This window comes from Heterodontus francisci, chromosome 11 (assembly GCF_036365525.1).
Source record: "Heterodontus francisci isolate sHetFra1 chromosome 11, sHetFra1.hap1, whole genome shotgun sequence".
NCBI lineage: Eukaryota > Metazoa > Chordata > Chondrichthyes > Heterodontiformes > Heterodontidae > Heterodontus > Heterodontus francisci.
The window spans coordinates 55486652-55500976 of NC_090381.1; the positions used below are offsets into that span (position 1 = coordinate 55486652).

General features: G+C 42.1%; 1 protein-coding gene across 2 annotated transcripts in view; it reads right to left on the reverse strand.

Annotated features, from left to right (window-relative positions):
- Nucleotides 1–265: 265 nt before the first annotated feature.
- Nucleotides 266–14325, reverse strand: part of ift80 (intraflagellar transport 80 homolog (Chlamydomonas)) — a 302407-nt gene continuing 288347 nt past the window's right edge. For both annotated transcript variants that reach the window (XM_068042172.1, XM_068042173.1), the window contains 2 exons: nt 8272–8395; nt 266–795 (listed from right to left, as the gene is read on the reverse strand). In XM_068042172.1, the coding sequence (XP_067898273.1) occupies nt 670–795; nt 8272–8395 (250 nt within the window). In that variant the 3' untranslated portion in view covers nt 266–669. The remainder of the gene's footprint in view (nt 796–8271; nt 8396–14325) is intronic.

The following is a 14325-nucleotide window of genomic DNA, read 5'->3' on the forward strand; positions in this document are numbered from 1 at the left end:
AAATTGCACACTCTTTAGTATAACTATGATGCAACCATGTCTTATGTTTCAAGTTAATGCATAAAATAACTTAATTCCCTCATTTATTCAACAAATACTGCCCATTGCTACACAAGTAAATATCCATTACAACTTTTCTTATACCCATTGTTTGACTAAACCCTTGCTCATGCATCTGGAAATGCACTAAGCAGTCTGTTAAAATAATCATGAATATACACTGTATTGAACAATGATATCATGCACATTAAATAAAAACTCCAAATTACATGATATAATTTTAATTTATTATCAATAACATACAATGAAAACATTTATTAAGATGATTTTTGATGTCGGAACTGCAACACAAGCCTCAGAAGTTGATTACATTTATTTCAAAATAAATTAATTCTACATTCAATTTAATACAGAAGTGAAAACCACAATTTTCTGAAAAGTACACTAAATATATTTTCAATAACAATATATGAATATTACTTGAAAAGTATTTATAGTTGTACAGTGATAAAAAATAAACTTACTGAACTTCATTTCAACATTTAATCCCAAGGTCTTTCACATGTTTCCTTCAACTACAAACAAAAGGAAGGAAAAAAAACTTTGAGGAGATTAAATGGTCTGCTATATAATGTCCATCCAAAGTTAACCAAATCCTGAGCACTTGCATTACCGGTTTAAGGGTGTACTCCTGGATCCAGTTTGACCTACAGTAGTAACTGTAGCTGCACGCTCTCGTTCTTTTGCAATCTCCATTTCAATTTTGGCTTGAATTTTCTCCCAGTTAACTTCTACCTGTATAAGGTATTAGATGAAAACAGCATTAGTCAAGGATTTCAATTAAATTCAATATTCTATGAAAATTCCCACTAACGCTGGTCCCTGGTGGGGAGTGGCCAAACCAGTAGTGCATACAGGCGCATTGCAAGCCTTTCTGAAAATGGTAGAGTTTTAAAAACAAAATTGTAGGGCCAGCAGGAGTAGGAGTACTTCTCCTGGCCCCACAAAAATGTTCTGGCCCATTACTGGTCCCTGTGTCACACATTAAACAGATGGGAAATAAAGAGCTACTTTCCCATATAACCAGTAAGAAAACATTATTTCGTTTCAGCCAATAAAAAGAGATTTATTCACAGCCCTGGGAAAACCTCTTAGGGTGCATTTTCATTGTACCTACTGTAGTTCAGGATAGGGCCAGGGATTATTGGCCTGGATTTACGGTCAGTGGTGAAGGAACAGCACTCACCATTCACTACGCTGACAGCTGCCCACAGAGTTTTTGTGGGCTTTTGAATGGAGACTTGCTCTTATCGGCTGTCTGATCCATGCAGTGCACTCGACAAGGGATCTGTGACATTTGTAAGCAGGGCAAGTAACAGTGTGATTTTTCAACCAATCAGACTAAAGAATCCTCACTGAGGCACTAAGGGCTGAATTTTACGTTAAAAAAAGTGGTGGGGATCGTTTGGGTGGGTGGGGGTTCAGGTCTCAAGTCTGTTTCTTGACCCAAACCTGACTCGAATCCGCCCATTTCTGGCTTTGACAGAAGCCGGTATATATGGATGACCAACCTGATCCAAGGAGATGGGTTGCAACTTCACATATGATAATGAGGCTGTGGGCCTTAATGTCATTCAGCTTTTGGACTTTAACTGCTGCCGGCTGGGTTTCCTGAGCATTGGATAGCCTGGCAGCTTCCTCAACACAAGAACTTGGCAGATTCAGGACGCTTTTTCCCAGAGTGGGGGATTCAATTACAAGGGGACACGAGTTCAAAGTGAAAGGGGAAAAGTTTAGGGGGGATATGTGTGGAAAGTTCTTTACGCAGAGGGTGGTGGGTGCATGGAACGCATTACCAGCGGAGGTGGTAGACGCGGGCACGATAGCGTCTTTTAAGATGTATCTAGACAGATACATGAATGGGCTGGAAGTAAAGAGATACAGACCCTTAGAAAGTAGGCGACAGGTTTAGATAGAGGATTTGGATCGGCGTAGGCTTGGAGGGCCGAAGGGCCTGTTCCTGTGCTGTAATTTTCTTTGTTCTTTGTAAGTTCCTTCATACCAACCTCTTCGATCCAGGTGCCTGCCTGAGGAACCTCTGTGATCGGACACCACCCCCGACCAATGACCTTCCCCCCCCCCCCCACCCCCCGAGGCCTCCGATCCACCCATCAGACTGTCAATTACCCCTCCCCCTTATCCAATTCCCCACTACCACCAGGCCCCAATATCTTCCCCTTACCCCAAGGCTGCCGACCAACCCCTCACAGCCCGTCAAGGCATGACCTCCCCCTGGATTGGCAGACACCATGATTGCACTCCCCTTAACCCAAAATCAAACATACATCCCCGATCTCCCCACTGGTCAACCACCCCTCCAGTTGACCACCCCCTGTCAATCAGGCTGGGCCTCTGGGTAGGGAACTGATCCGTGGCACCAGAGTCGTGAGGGAATCTGAATTGAGGGTTCCCCTAGACTGACTGACACGTTCCCTGCGGGTCTGGTCAGTAAATATTCTGCCTGACAGTCTAAACCAAAAAGTACAAAGCAGCAAGTATAACTTAGATTTAAATCATGTCAGAGAGATTGGGAAAGAAATGGGATTGAGAGCGAGAAATAGAAGAGGCAGACAGAAAAAAATAAAATAAATCATTTAATTTTCTTTTTAAATCTTCGGCACTAATTAAATTCTGAAGGAATGAGACACCATACTTATAATAGTAAATTTTCAGTGCCAGAGAGGTTGTTTGGCAGTAATTAAGACTTATCATGGTGTTAAAAATTCAGTTACACCTAAATGCACCAACTCTAACTTTTTCTGGCATCTTCAATGGATAGCTAGTAGGTAAGCACAGCAACATCACCCCTTACATGGATTTCAATGCCAAGTATATCAGCAAATTTCTGTTATAGCGCAGCCTTTGGAGCAGCAGGGTAACACGAACCGCAACTTCTGGATTTCATAGAAACATAGAAAATAGGAACAGGAGTAGGCCATTCGGCTCTTCGAGCCTGCTCCACCATTCATTATGATCATGGCTGATCATCCAACTCAGTAACCTGTTCCCGCTTTTGCCCCATATCCTTTGATCCCTTCAAACCCAACAGCTATATCTAACTCCTTCTTGAAAACATACAATGTTTTGGCCTCAACTGCTTTCTGTGGTAGCAAATTCCACAGGTTCACCACTCTCTGGGTGAAATTTCTCCTCATCTCAGTCCTGAATGGTTTACCCCGTATCCTGAGACTATGACCCCTGGTTCTGGACACCCCCACCGTCGGGAACATCCTTCCCTGTCAAAGTCCTGTTAGAATTTTATAGGTTTCTATGAGATCCTCCCTCACTCTCCTGAACTCCAGTGAATATAATCCTAACCGACTCAATCCCTCCTCATAAGTCAGTCCCGTCATCCCAGGAATCAGTCTGGTAAACCTTCACTGCACTCCCTTTATATCAAGAACATCCTTCCTCAGATAAGGGGCGGCACAGTGGTTAGCACTGCAGCCTCACAGCTCAAGGGACCTGGGTTCGATTCTGGGTACTGCCTGTGTGGAGTTTGCAAGTTCTCCCTGTGTCTGCGTGGGTTTTCTCCGGGTGCTCCAGTTTCCTCCCACAAGCCAAAAGACTTGCAGGTTGGTAGGTAAATTGGGCATTATAAATTGTCACTAGTATAGGTAGGTGGTAGGGAAATATAGGGACAGGTGGGGATGTGGTAGGAATATGGGATTAGTGTAGGATTAGTATAAATGGGTGGTTGATGGTCGGCACTGACTCGGTGGGCCGAAGGGCCTGTTTCAGTGCTGTATCTCTAATCTAAACTAATCAAAACTGCACACAATATTCCAGGTGTGGCCACACCAACGCCCTGTATAATTGCAGCAAGACATCCCTGCTCCTGTACTCGAATCCTCTCGCTATGAAGGCCAACATACCCTTTGCCTTTTTTACCGCACCTGCATGCTTAAGTTCAGCGACTGGTATACGAGAACCCCCAGGTCTCGTTGCATATTCCCCTCTCTCAGTTTATAGCCGTTCAGATAATAATCTGCCTTCCTGTTTTTGCTACCAAAGTGGATAACCTCACATTTATCCGCATTATACTGCATCTGCCATGCATTTGCCCACTCACTCAACTTGTCCAAATCACCCTGAAGCCTCTCTGCATCCTCCACACAACTCACCCTCCCATCCAGTTCTGTGTCATCTGCAAATTTGGAGATATTACATTTAGTTCCCTCATCTAAATCATTAATGTATATTGTGAATAGCTGGGGTCCTAGCACCAATCCCTGTGGTACCCCACTAGTCACTGCCTGCCATTCGGAAAAAGACCCATTTATCCCTACTCTTTGTTTCCCGTCTGCCAAACAATTTTCTATCCATCACAATACACTATCCCCAATCCCATGCGCTTTAATTTTACACGCTAATTTCTTATGTGGGACTTTGTCGAAAGCCTTCTGGAAGTCCAAATAAACCACATTTACTGGTTCCCCCTCATCAACTTTACTAGTTACATCCTCGAAGAATTCTAGTAGATTTGTCAAGCACGATTTCCCTTTCATAAACCCCATGCTGACTCTGTCCGATTCTACCACTGTTCTCTAAGTGCTCTGCTATAAAATCTTTGATAATGGACTCTAGAATTTTCCCCACTACCGACATCAGGCTGACTGGTCTATAATTCCCTGCTTTCTCACTATCTCCCTTTTTAAATAGTGGGGCTACATTAGCTACCCTCCAATCTATAGGAACTGTTCCAGAGTCTATAGAATCTTGGAAGATGACCACCAATGCATCCACTATTTCTAGGGCCACTTCCTTAAGTACTCTGGGATGCAGACCATCAGGCCCTGGGGATTTATTAGTTTTCAATCCCATCAATTTCCCCAACACCATTTCACTACTAATACTGATTTCCTTCAGTTCCTCCCTCTCACTAAACCCTGTGTTCCCAACATTTCTGGTATGATATTTGTGTCCTCCTTTGTGAAGACAGAACTAAAGTATGCATTTAGTTGGTCAGCCATTTCTTTATTCCCCATAATAAATTCCCCTATTTCTGACTGTAAGGGACCTACATTTGTCTTCACTAATCTTTTTCTCTTCACGTACCTATAGAAACTTTTACAGTCAGTTTTTATGTTCCCCGCAAGCTTGCTCTCGTACTATATTATCCCCTTCTTAATCAATCCCTTGGTCCTCCTTTGCTGAATTCTAAACTGCTCCCAATTCTCAGGTCTGTCATTTTTTCTGGCAAATTTATATGCCTCTTCCTTGGATCTAATGCTATCTCTAATTTCCCTTGTAAGCCATGGTTTGGCTACCTTTCCCATTTTACTTTTGCACCAGACAGGAATAAACACTTGTTGCAGTTCATCCATGCGCTCTTTGGATGTTTGCCATTGCCTTTCCACCGCCATCCCTTTAAGTAACGTTTCCCAATCCATCATAGCCAACTCGCGCCTCACACCTTCGTAGTTTCCTTTACTAAGATTCAGGACTCTCGTTTCAGAATCAACTATCTCACTCTCCATCTTGATGAAGAATTCTATCATATTATGGTTGCTCATTACCAAGCGGTCTCGCACAACTAGATTGTCAATTATTCCTCTCTTATTACACAATACCCAGTCTAGGATGGCCTGTTCTCTAGTTGGTTCCTCAATGTATTGGTCCAGAAAACCATCCCGTATACACTCCAAGAATTCCTCCTCTACGGTTTTGTGACTAATTTGATTTGCCCAATCTATATGCAGGTTAAAATCACCCATAATTACAGATGTTCCTTTATTGCATGTGTCTCTAATTTCATGTTTAATGCCATTCCCAACATCACCACTACAGTTTGGGGGTCGATATACAACCCCCACTAATGTTTTTTGCCCCTTAGTGCTTCTCAGCTCTACCCATACAGATTCCACATCGTCAGAGCTAATATCTTTCCTCACTATTGCATTAATTTCCTCTTTAACCATCAATGCAACTCCACTGCCTTTTGCTTTTTGTTCGTCCTTCCTAAATACTGAATACCCCTGGATGTTCATTTCCCATCCCTGGTCACCTTGCAGCCATGTCTCCGTAATACCGACTATATCATACCCGTTCACGTCTATTTGTGCGATTAATTCTTTATTACGAATGCTCTGTGTGTTCAGGCACAAAGCCTTAAGGCTTGTCTTTTTAACATTACTTGGCCCCTTCCCACTATTTTTCACTGTGACCCTGTTTGATTCTGGCCCTTGATTTATCTGCCTATCACTTTTTTTATTCCCCTTCCTGTCTTTTGTTCTTGTCTTTGATCCCCCCTCCTCTGACTCCTTGCAAAGGTTCCCATCCCCCTGCCATTTTAGTTTAAACCTTCCCCAACCACTCTAGCAAATACTCCCCATAGGACATCAGTCCGGGTCCTGCCCAGGTGTAACCCATCCAGTTTGTACTGGTCCCACCTCCCCCAGAATCGGTGCCAATGTCCCAGGAATCTAAAACCCTCCCCTTCACACCATCTCTTCAGCCATGTATTCATCCGATATATCCTGCTATTTCTACTCTGACTAGCACATGCCACTGGTAGTAATCCTGAGATCACTTCCTTTGAGGTCCTGCTTTTTAACTTATTTCCTAACTCCCTATATTCTGCTTTAGGACCGCATCTTTTTTTTTTACCTATGTTGCTTGTACCAATGTGTACCACGACCATTGGCTGTTCACCCTGCCCCTTCAGAATGTCCTATAACCAGTCTGAGACATCCTTGACCCTAGCACCAGGGAGGCAACATACCATCTTGGACTCTATTTTGCGGCCTGTGCAGCAGAGCCAACTGTGGTGCAATGAATTGGGCTGTTGCTGCTTTCCCCTGAGAGGCCATTCCCCCCAACAGTATCCAAAGCAGTATATCTGTTTCGCAGGGGAATAGCCACAGGAGATTCCTGCCACTGCCTGCCTAGTCCTCTTGCTCTGCCTGGTGGTCACCCATTCCCTTCCTGCCTGTGGGGTCTGAGCCTGCAATGTGACCACCTCTCTATACGTGCTATCCACGATGCTCTCCGCCTCGTGGATGCTCCACAGTGTCCCCAGTTGCAGCTCCAGCTCCGAAACCCGGGCTTCCAGGAGCTGCAGCTGGAGACACTTCTTGCGCACATGCTGGTCCCGGGCACTGGAATTGTTCCCGGCTTTCCACATAGAGCACTAGGAGCACACCATCGGCTTTGAGCTCTCCTGCATGACTTAACCCTTTAAATTAAACCTTTTGGAAGATCTAATATCAAATAATATCAATTACTCTAGGGCCCTTCTTCCCTGGTCCTTGTTACTACAGAACTCCCTAAAAAACACTACTTACTATATATGAAAATAAACTGTAAACCTTTCTTACTTTAGATACTTACCCAGCTATTTACAGCTATTCCCGAACAGCAGTGACTCACCAACCAATCACCTTGCAGCTTTCCTGTGATGTCACTGTTGGCTTTTTTTTTCAAAACTCTGACGCGCTTGAACAGGTCCGACTGCTCTCTGCTCCTGTACATGTGGGCACTCCTGAAGATGCTGTCTGATTTATTCCATACTAACAGTGTGCACTATTAACCTCAATGTTACTCTCCATGCAAAATCTGGGCCATTGTGTTTACATAGCCTGCCTCCTGCCTAGCTGGAAGGATAGTTGTCATATCCAGCTAGAGCTCTGGACAGGCATGAATGTACAGAATTCTTTGCCATCAGTTAAAACATTTAGATATATAGAGAATGTGAGTGGAAGGTTCCTGCTCGTAAAACATATAAATTAAGACTAGGTAGATTTAAAAAGTGTGCCAGACTTCTGGAAATCTCATACTGTTTCACTCAATAGTCAAATCAGACTGTCAACTCTGGATTTACACTGCAAATTATAGCACTGGTAAGAAGCAGAATTTTCCTTTGCACGAATGTTAAGATTGCACTGTAAATGCACCCATAACCTCTTTCTGAATTATTTTGCTGCAGATGTGCACTCCCTTCCTCCACTGTCAATGGCATAACTTCTAATTCAATATGAGCAACATGACCAGGAAATTGGATTAAAAATGATGAATTACTGGACTGTGAATAAAGTAGTAAAATTAAATCTTTCTACAAAATTATCTGAGAACAGTTCATGACACCTATGTAACCCTGGCATCCCTGTCAGATGGGATCTAGTAATCTGTCTGCATGCTCCAATTTGAACTGATTAGCTCTCATTCTGTGTCAACAGACATGACAACATTTTGTTTTTTCTAGTTACTTACTCCTTCTGCATACTGTAAAAATCTCTTGTTGGATTCTTCTTTGTGGAAATCCTCCAAATATTTCTTCCTGTAAGCTAGCACAGTATCTACGTGTGTCTTGTATTTTACAGCCAGCTCCAGAGCTCTGTGTTTGAAAATCAATGAAAATCTTAAATAAGATGGCCTAAAACAGATATGTGGCATATTATACTAATCAATACGAAGCACTAGCAGGATATCCTTAGGAATTATTTTTTTCTACCGACTCCCTTAATTTTCTTTTCCAGTGACTAAAATGAGTCTATATTTATAACATATTTAATTGTGGCAAAACATAAAATATTTTCTAAATTTCTTATGGATATGAATTAAAGCAAAATAAATGAGCAGCCTCGCAGCTCCAGCGACCCGGGTTCAGTTCTGGGTTCTGTCTGTGCGGAGTTTGCAAGTTCTCCCTGTGACTGCGTGGGTTTCTGCCGGGTGCTCCGGTTTCCTCCCACAGCCAAAGACTTGCAGGTTGATAGGTAAATTGGCAATTGTAAATTGCCCCTCAGTGTAGGTAGGTGGTAGGAGAATGGTGGGGATGTAGTAGGGAATATGGGGTTAATGTAGGATTCGTATAAAATGGATAGTTGTTGGTCGGCACAGACTTGGTGGGCCGAAGGGCCTGTTTCAGTGCTGTACCGCTAAATAAATAAATAAATCATAATTCACAACTTCAAACATCTGAATTTTAAGTTTTAATACTAAATTAATCTTCTTTGGTAGTGAACAGATGAAAATACAAACAGCTCATGATGACTGAGCTAAATTCTTTTTAACATGTTAAGTTTTTAATTAATTACATCAATCTGCAAAATTACTTGCTGAGGATGCTGATTTGCAGCCAGAGATTTTGTCAGTTAAATAGGATGTTGCAACAAAATTATTTAAACTGACTAATTAGGAAACACTGACGTCTTCATGTGAAGAGCTCCCATGAGTATCACATTAATCAGATTTCTCAACAATTAAGGTATTAGTTTATGTAAGTTTAACCTTCATTTTATATACAAGAAGTAGCATGTCATGAAATGCTTCTGTGTGAAATGACCATTTGAGATGACTGATATTACTATGAAATAAAAATGTTTCTTTAAATTAAAGATTAAAAGCACCAAGCCTAAGGGCACTTTCTGTTACTGAAAGTTTTTGTTTGCATCAAGTGAAGAATGTGCTGGTAGGGATGAAAATTCTGCTTAACTTTTCTTTAGCTTTTGAGTTTCAGCATTTGTGAAGCTGGTTGATCACAGGCAAGAGGACAAGTCTCCCCAAACTGACAGGAAGCATGGAGGCTGGCATCATCACCCCACTCCCCTGCCCACTACCACCACCCCTCTCCCACCAACATGCATGCACGCAGGCACAAACACACACACACGCAAATATCCCACAAAATGCTGATGTATGTGATGGGGAAGCTGGAAACAGGAGGCTTCTGCTGCAAGTATTTCTTGAACTGGGATTGAACAACCAAAATATGTTAGAAATAACAACTTGCATTTATGTCGGGTGCTTAATGTAGGAAAACGCATCAAGGTACTTCACTGGATTGTAATCAGACAAGAACTGACATCAAGCCAAAGAAGGAGATTTTAGGACAGGTGACTAAAAGCTTGGTCAGAGAGGTAGGTATTAATGAGGATCTTAAAGGGGATAGAGGGATTTGGGATGCGATGAGGTAAATAGTTGCTGTAGGAACCTCTTATTAATCAAAGTTTCCAGGAGATCTGATCAATCACAAAGATATATCTTTTGAGTAGAATGGAATCAATTTGTACAAAAAATACATCATAGGAACATAGGAACAGGAGTAGGCCATTCAGCCCATCGAGCTTGCTCCGCCATTCAATATGATCATGGCTGATCATCCACTTCAATGCTTTTTTTCCCACACTATTCCCATATCCCTTCATGTCATTGGTATTTAGAAATCTGTCAATCTCTAATTTAAACATACTCAAAGACTGAGCTTCCACAGCCCTCTGGGGTAGAGAATTCCAAAGATTCACAATTCTCTGAGTAAAGAAATTTCTCCTCATCTCTGTCCTAAGTTGCTTCCCCCTTATTTTGAAATATTGACCCCTGGTTCTAGACTCCCCAACCAGGGGAAACATCTTACCTACATCTACTCGTCTATCCCTTTAAATATTTTGTAGGTTTCAATGAGATCACCTCTCATTCTTCAAAACTCTAGAGAATACAGGCCCAGTTTCCCCAATCTCTCTCCATAGGACAAGTCTGGTGAACATTCGTTGCACTCCCTCTATGGCAATAATATCCTTCCTAAGGTAAGGGGACCAAAACTGCACAAAGTACTCCAGGTGCGGTCCAACCAAGGTTCTATACAATTGAAGCAAGACGTCACTACTCCAATACTCAAATCCTCTTGCGATAAAGGCTAACATACCATTAGCCTTCTTAATTGCTTGCTGCACCTGCATGGTAGCTTTCAATGACTTATTGACAAGGACACCCAGGTCCCTTTGTACATCTACACTTTCTAATCTCTTACCATTTGCAAAATACTCTGCACATCTGTTCCTCCTACCAAAATGGATAACCTCACATTTTTCCATATTAGATTCCACCTGCCACATTTTTGCCCACTCACTAAGTCTGTCCAAATCATCTTGAAGCAGTTTTGCATCTTCTTCACAACACACATTCCCACCTAGTTTTGTGTCATCTGTGAATTTGGAAATATTACATTTGGTCCCCACATCCAAATCATTGATACATATTGTGAACAGCTGGGGCCCCAAGTACTAGTCACAGCCTGCCAACGTGAGAATGACCCGTTTATTCCTACTCTCTGCTTTCTGCCTGTTAACCAATCCTTAATCCATGCCAGTATATTACCTCTTATCCCATATGCTTTAATTTTGCTAACCAACCTCCTGTGGAGGACTTTAACAAAAGCCTTCTGAAAATCTAAGTGTATTACTTGCACTGACTCCCCTTTATCAATTCTGTTTGTAACATCCTCATAAAACTCCAACAGGTTCGTCAAACATGATTTCCCATTCATAAATCCATGTTGACTATGCCCAATCAGATTATTATCCAAGTCTCCATTAATCACATCCTTTAGAATAGATTCTAACATTTTCCCTACTACTGATGGAAGGTCAACAGGCCTGTAGTTCCCTGCTTTCTCTCTCCCTCCCTTCTTAAATAGTGGGGTGACATTTGCTACCTTCCAATCTGCAGGAACCTTCCCAGAAACTATAGAATTTTGGAAGATGATCCCCAATGCATCCACTATCTCCATAGCTACCTCTTTCAACACTCTGGGATGTAGAATATCAGGTCCTGGGGACTTATCAACCTTCAGCCCCATTAATTTCTCCAATACAACCTTCTTACTAATACTAATTTCCTTCAATTCCTCATTCTCCCTAGTCCCTTGGATCTTTAATTCTGGGAGATTTAGTTTAGTTTAGTTTAGAGATACAGCACTGAAACAGGCCCTTCGGCCCACCGAGTCTGTGCCGACCATCAACCACCCATTTATACTAATCCTACACTAATCCCATATTCCTATCACATCCCCACCTGTCCCTATATATTTCCCTACCACCTACCTATACTAGGGGCAATTTATAATGGCCAATTAACCTATCAACCTGCAAGTCTTTGGCATTTCTTGTATCTTCCTCAGTGAAGACAGACACAAAGTTATCATTTAGCTTCTCTGCCATTTCTCTATTCTCCATTATAAATTCTCCTGACTTTGCCTGTAATGGACCCACATTTGTCTTAGCCAAACATTTCCTTTTTACGTACCTATCGAAGCTTTTACAGTCCGTTTTTATGTTTTTTGCTAGTTTATATTCATATTCTATTCTCCCTTTTTTTATCAGTTTCTTGGTCCTCCTTTGCTGTATTCTAAAATCTTCCCAATCCTCAGGTTTACTGCTATTTCTGACAACTTTGTCGGCCTTTTCTTTTAATCTTATACAATCCTTAGCTTACTTTGTTATCCATGGTTGACTGCCTTTACTTTTGGGGTTTTTGTGCCTTGAAGGAATGTATAGTTGCTGTAAAATATGTAATATTTCTTTAAAGACTATCCATTGCCTATGTACCGTCATACCTTTTAATGTATTTTTCCAATCCACCTCAGCCAATTTGCCCCTCATACCTTCATAATTTTCTTTGTTCAAATTTAACACCCTGGTTTCAGACTGAACTACCTCACTTTCAAACATAATGAAAAATTCTATCATATTATGGTCACTCATCCCTAAAGGTTCTTTTACAACAAGATTATTAATGAGCTCTGTCTCATTACATAATACTAGATCTAAAATAGCCTGTTCTTTAGTCGGTTCCCCAACAGACTGCTCTAGAAAACCATCCCTAACACACTCCAGAAACACGTCCTCCACAGCATTAGTGCTCACTAGGTTTACCCAGTCTTTGTGCAGATTGAAGCCACCCATAATTACTGTATTACCCATGCTACATGCTTCTCTATCTCCTGATTAAAACCATGTCTCACACTACCACTACTGTTTGGGGGTGGCCTATAAACAACTTCTACCAATGTTTGCTGCCCATTGCTGTTTCTTTGCTCCACCCAAACTGATCCCATCTAAAGACCTGCTCAGGTCAGGGAAAAAAGACCTGACATGAACCCGACAAAACCACATCGGACCCAAACCCGTCCCGGCCCGAGTCCCTTCATTTCTTCCTGCGCCCAACCCGACTCCGACCCAAGCCCGACCCGACCACCGGAATGTTCCCTTTACCTATCTTGTGACTCCAAATCTGCAGGAAGCTGCAGCATTAGCGTGATGATGTCATAGAGAAGCTCACTTGCTCACTGCGCAGACTCAGAGTTTCCCTCCTTGACATGTCAGACTCTCAGCTCAGGTAGGTTTTTTACTTTTTAACACTTACCAGCAGAGCAAAATGCAAGACTTGTGCATGTCCGACCCGGACCCAAAAGCCAGACCCGGCAGAACGACTCAACCCGAACCCGACACATGTCGTTGGGTCCCGTCAGTTTCGGGTTGGGTAGCAGGCCTTTATTCCCATCCCTTATTATCACTGCAACACCACTTCCTTTTCCATTTTTGCCTGTCCTTCCTACCTGTCGAATATCCTTGAATATTCAGTTCCCAGTCTTGGTCAGCCTGTAGCCAAGTTTCCTGCTAAATGCTAATAGCACTATGGCAATTAGATCATACCCATTTACCTCTATTTGTGCCTGTAAATCATCTACCTTGTTGTGAATGCTGCGTGCATTTCAGGTAGAGTGCCATTATTCTGCATTTAAACCTAGTTGAAGCTTGCCTTTGTTTCACCAGCCTTCTAATGTCTTTTGCTACTTTTCTACCTCCTGTTACCAGTTTTACTTCCTTCCAATTTGAGTTACCCCTCATGTTCCCATCCCCCTGTGAAGCTTGTTTAAACCCTGCCCAACAGTACGAGCAAATCTCCCTGCAAGGATATTAGTTCCCGTCTTGTTAAGGTGTAGCCCGTCTATCTTGTACAGGTCCCACCTGCCCCAGAACTGGTCCCAATGCCTCAGAAATCTGATGCCCTCCCTCCTACACCAATTCTCCAGCCATGTGTTCAATCGATCAATCCTTCCGGTCGCTTGCCATTTCAACACTCCCCCCTGCTCTCATGCTCACATCTCTGTCCTGGGATTGCTGCAGTGTTCCAGTGAACATCAACGCAAGCTCGAGGAACAGCATCTCATCTACCGATTAGGCACACTACAGCCTGCCGGACTGAACATTGAGTTCAATAATTTCAGAGCATGACAACCCCCCATTTTACTTTCATTTTTAGTGATTTTTTTTTTCTTTCTTTTTACATTCTTTTTTACATTTTTTACAATCTTTTTTTTTTGCATTTATTTCATTTCATCTTAGTTTGTTCAGTTTGTTTACTCACTGTTTTTTTCAGGTTTGCAATTGCTGCTGTTCAATATTCAGTGTATTAACACCTAATTTGTACTAATGCTTTGTCTTTCAACACACCATTAACATATTGTTTGCCTTTGCTCCGTGACCTTTT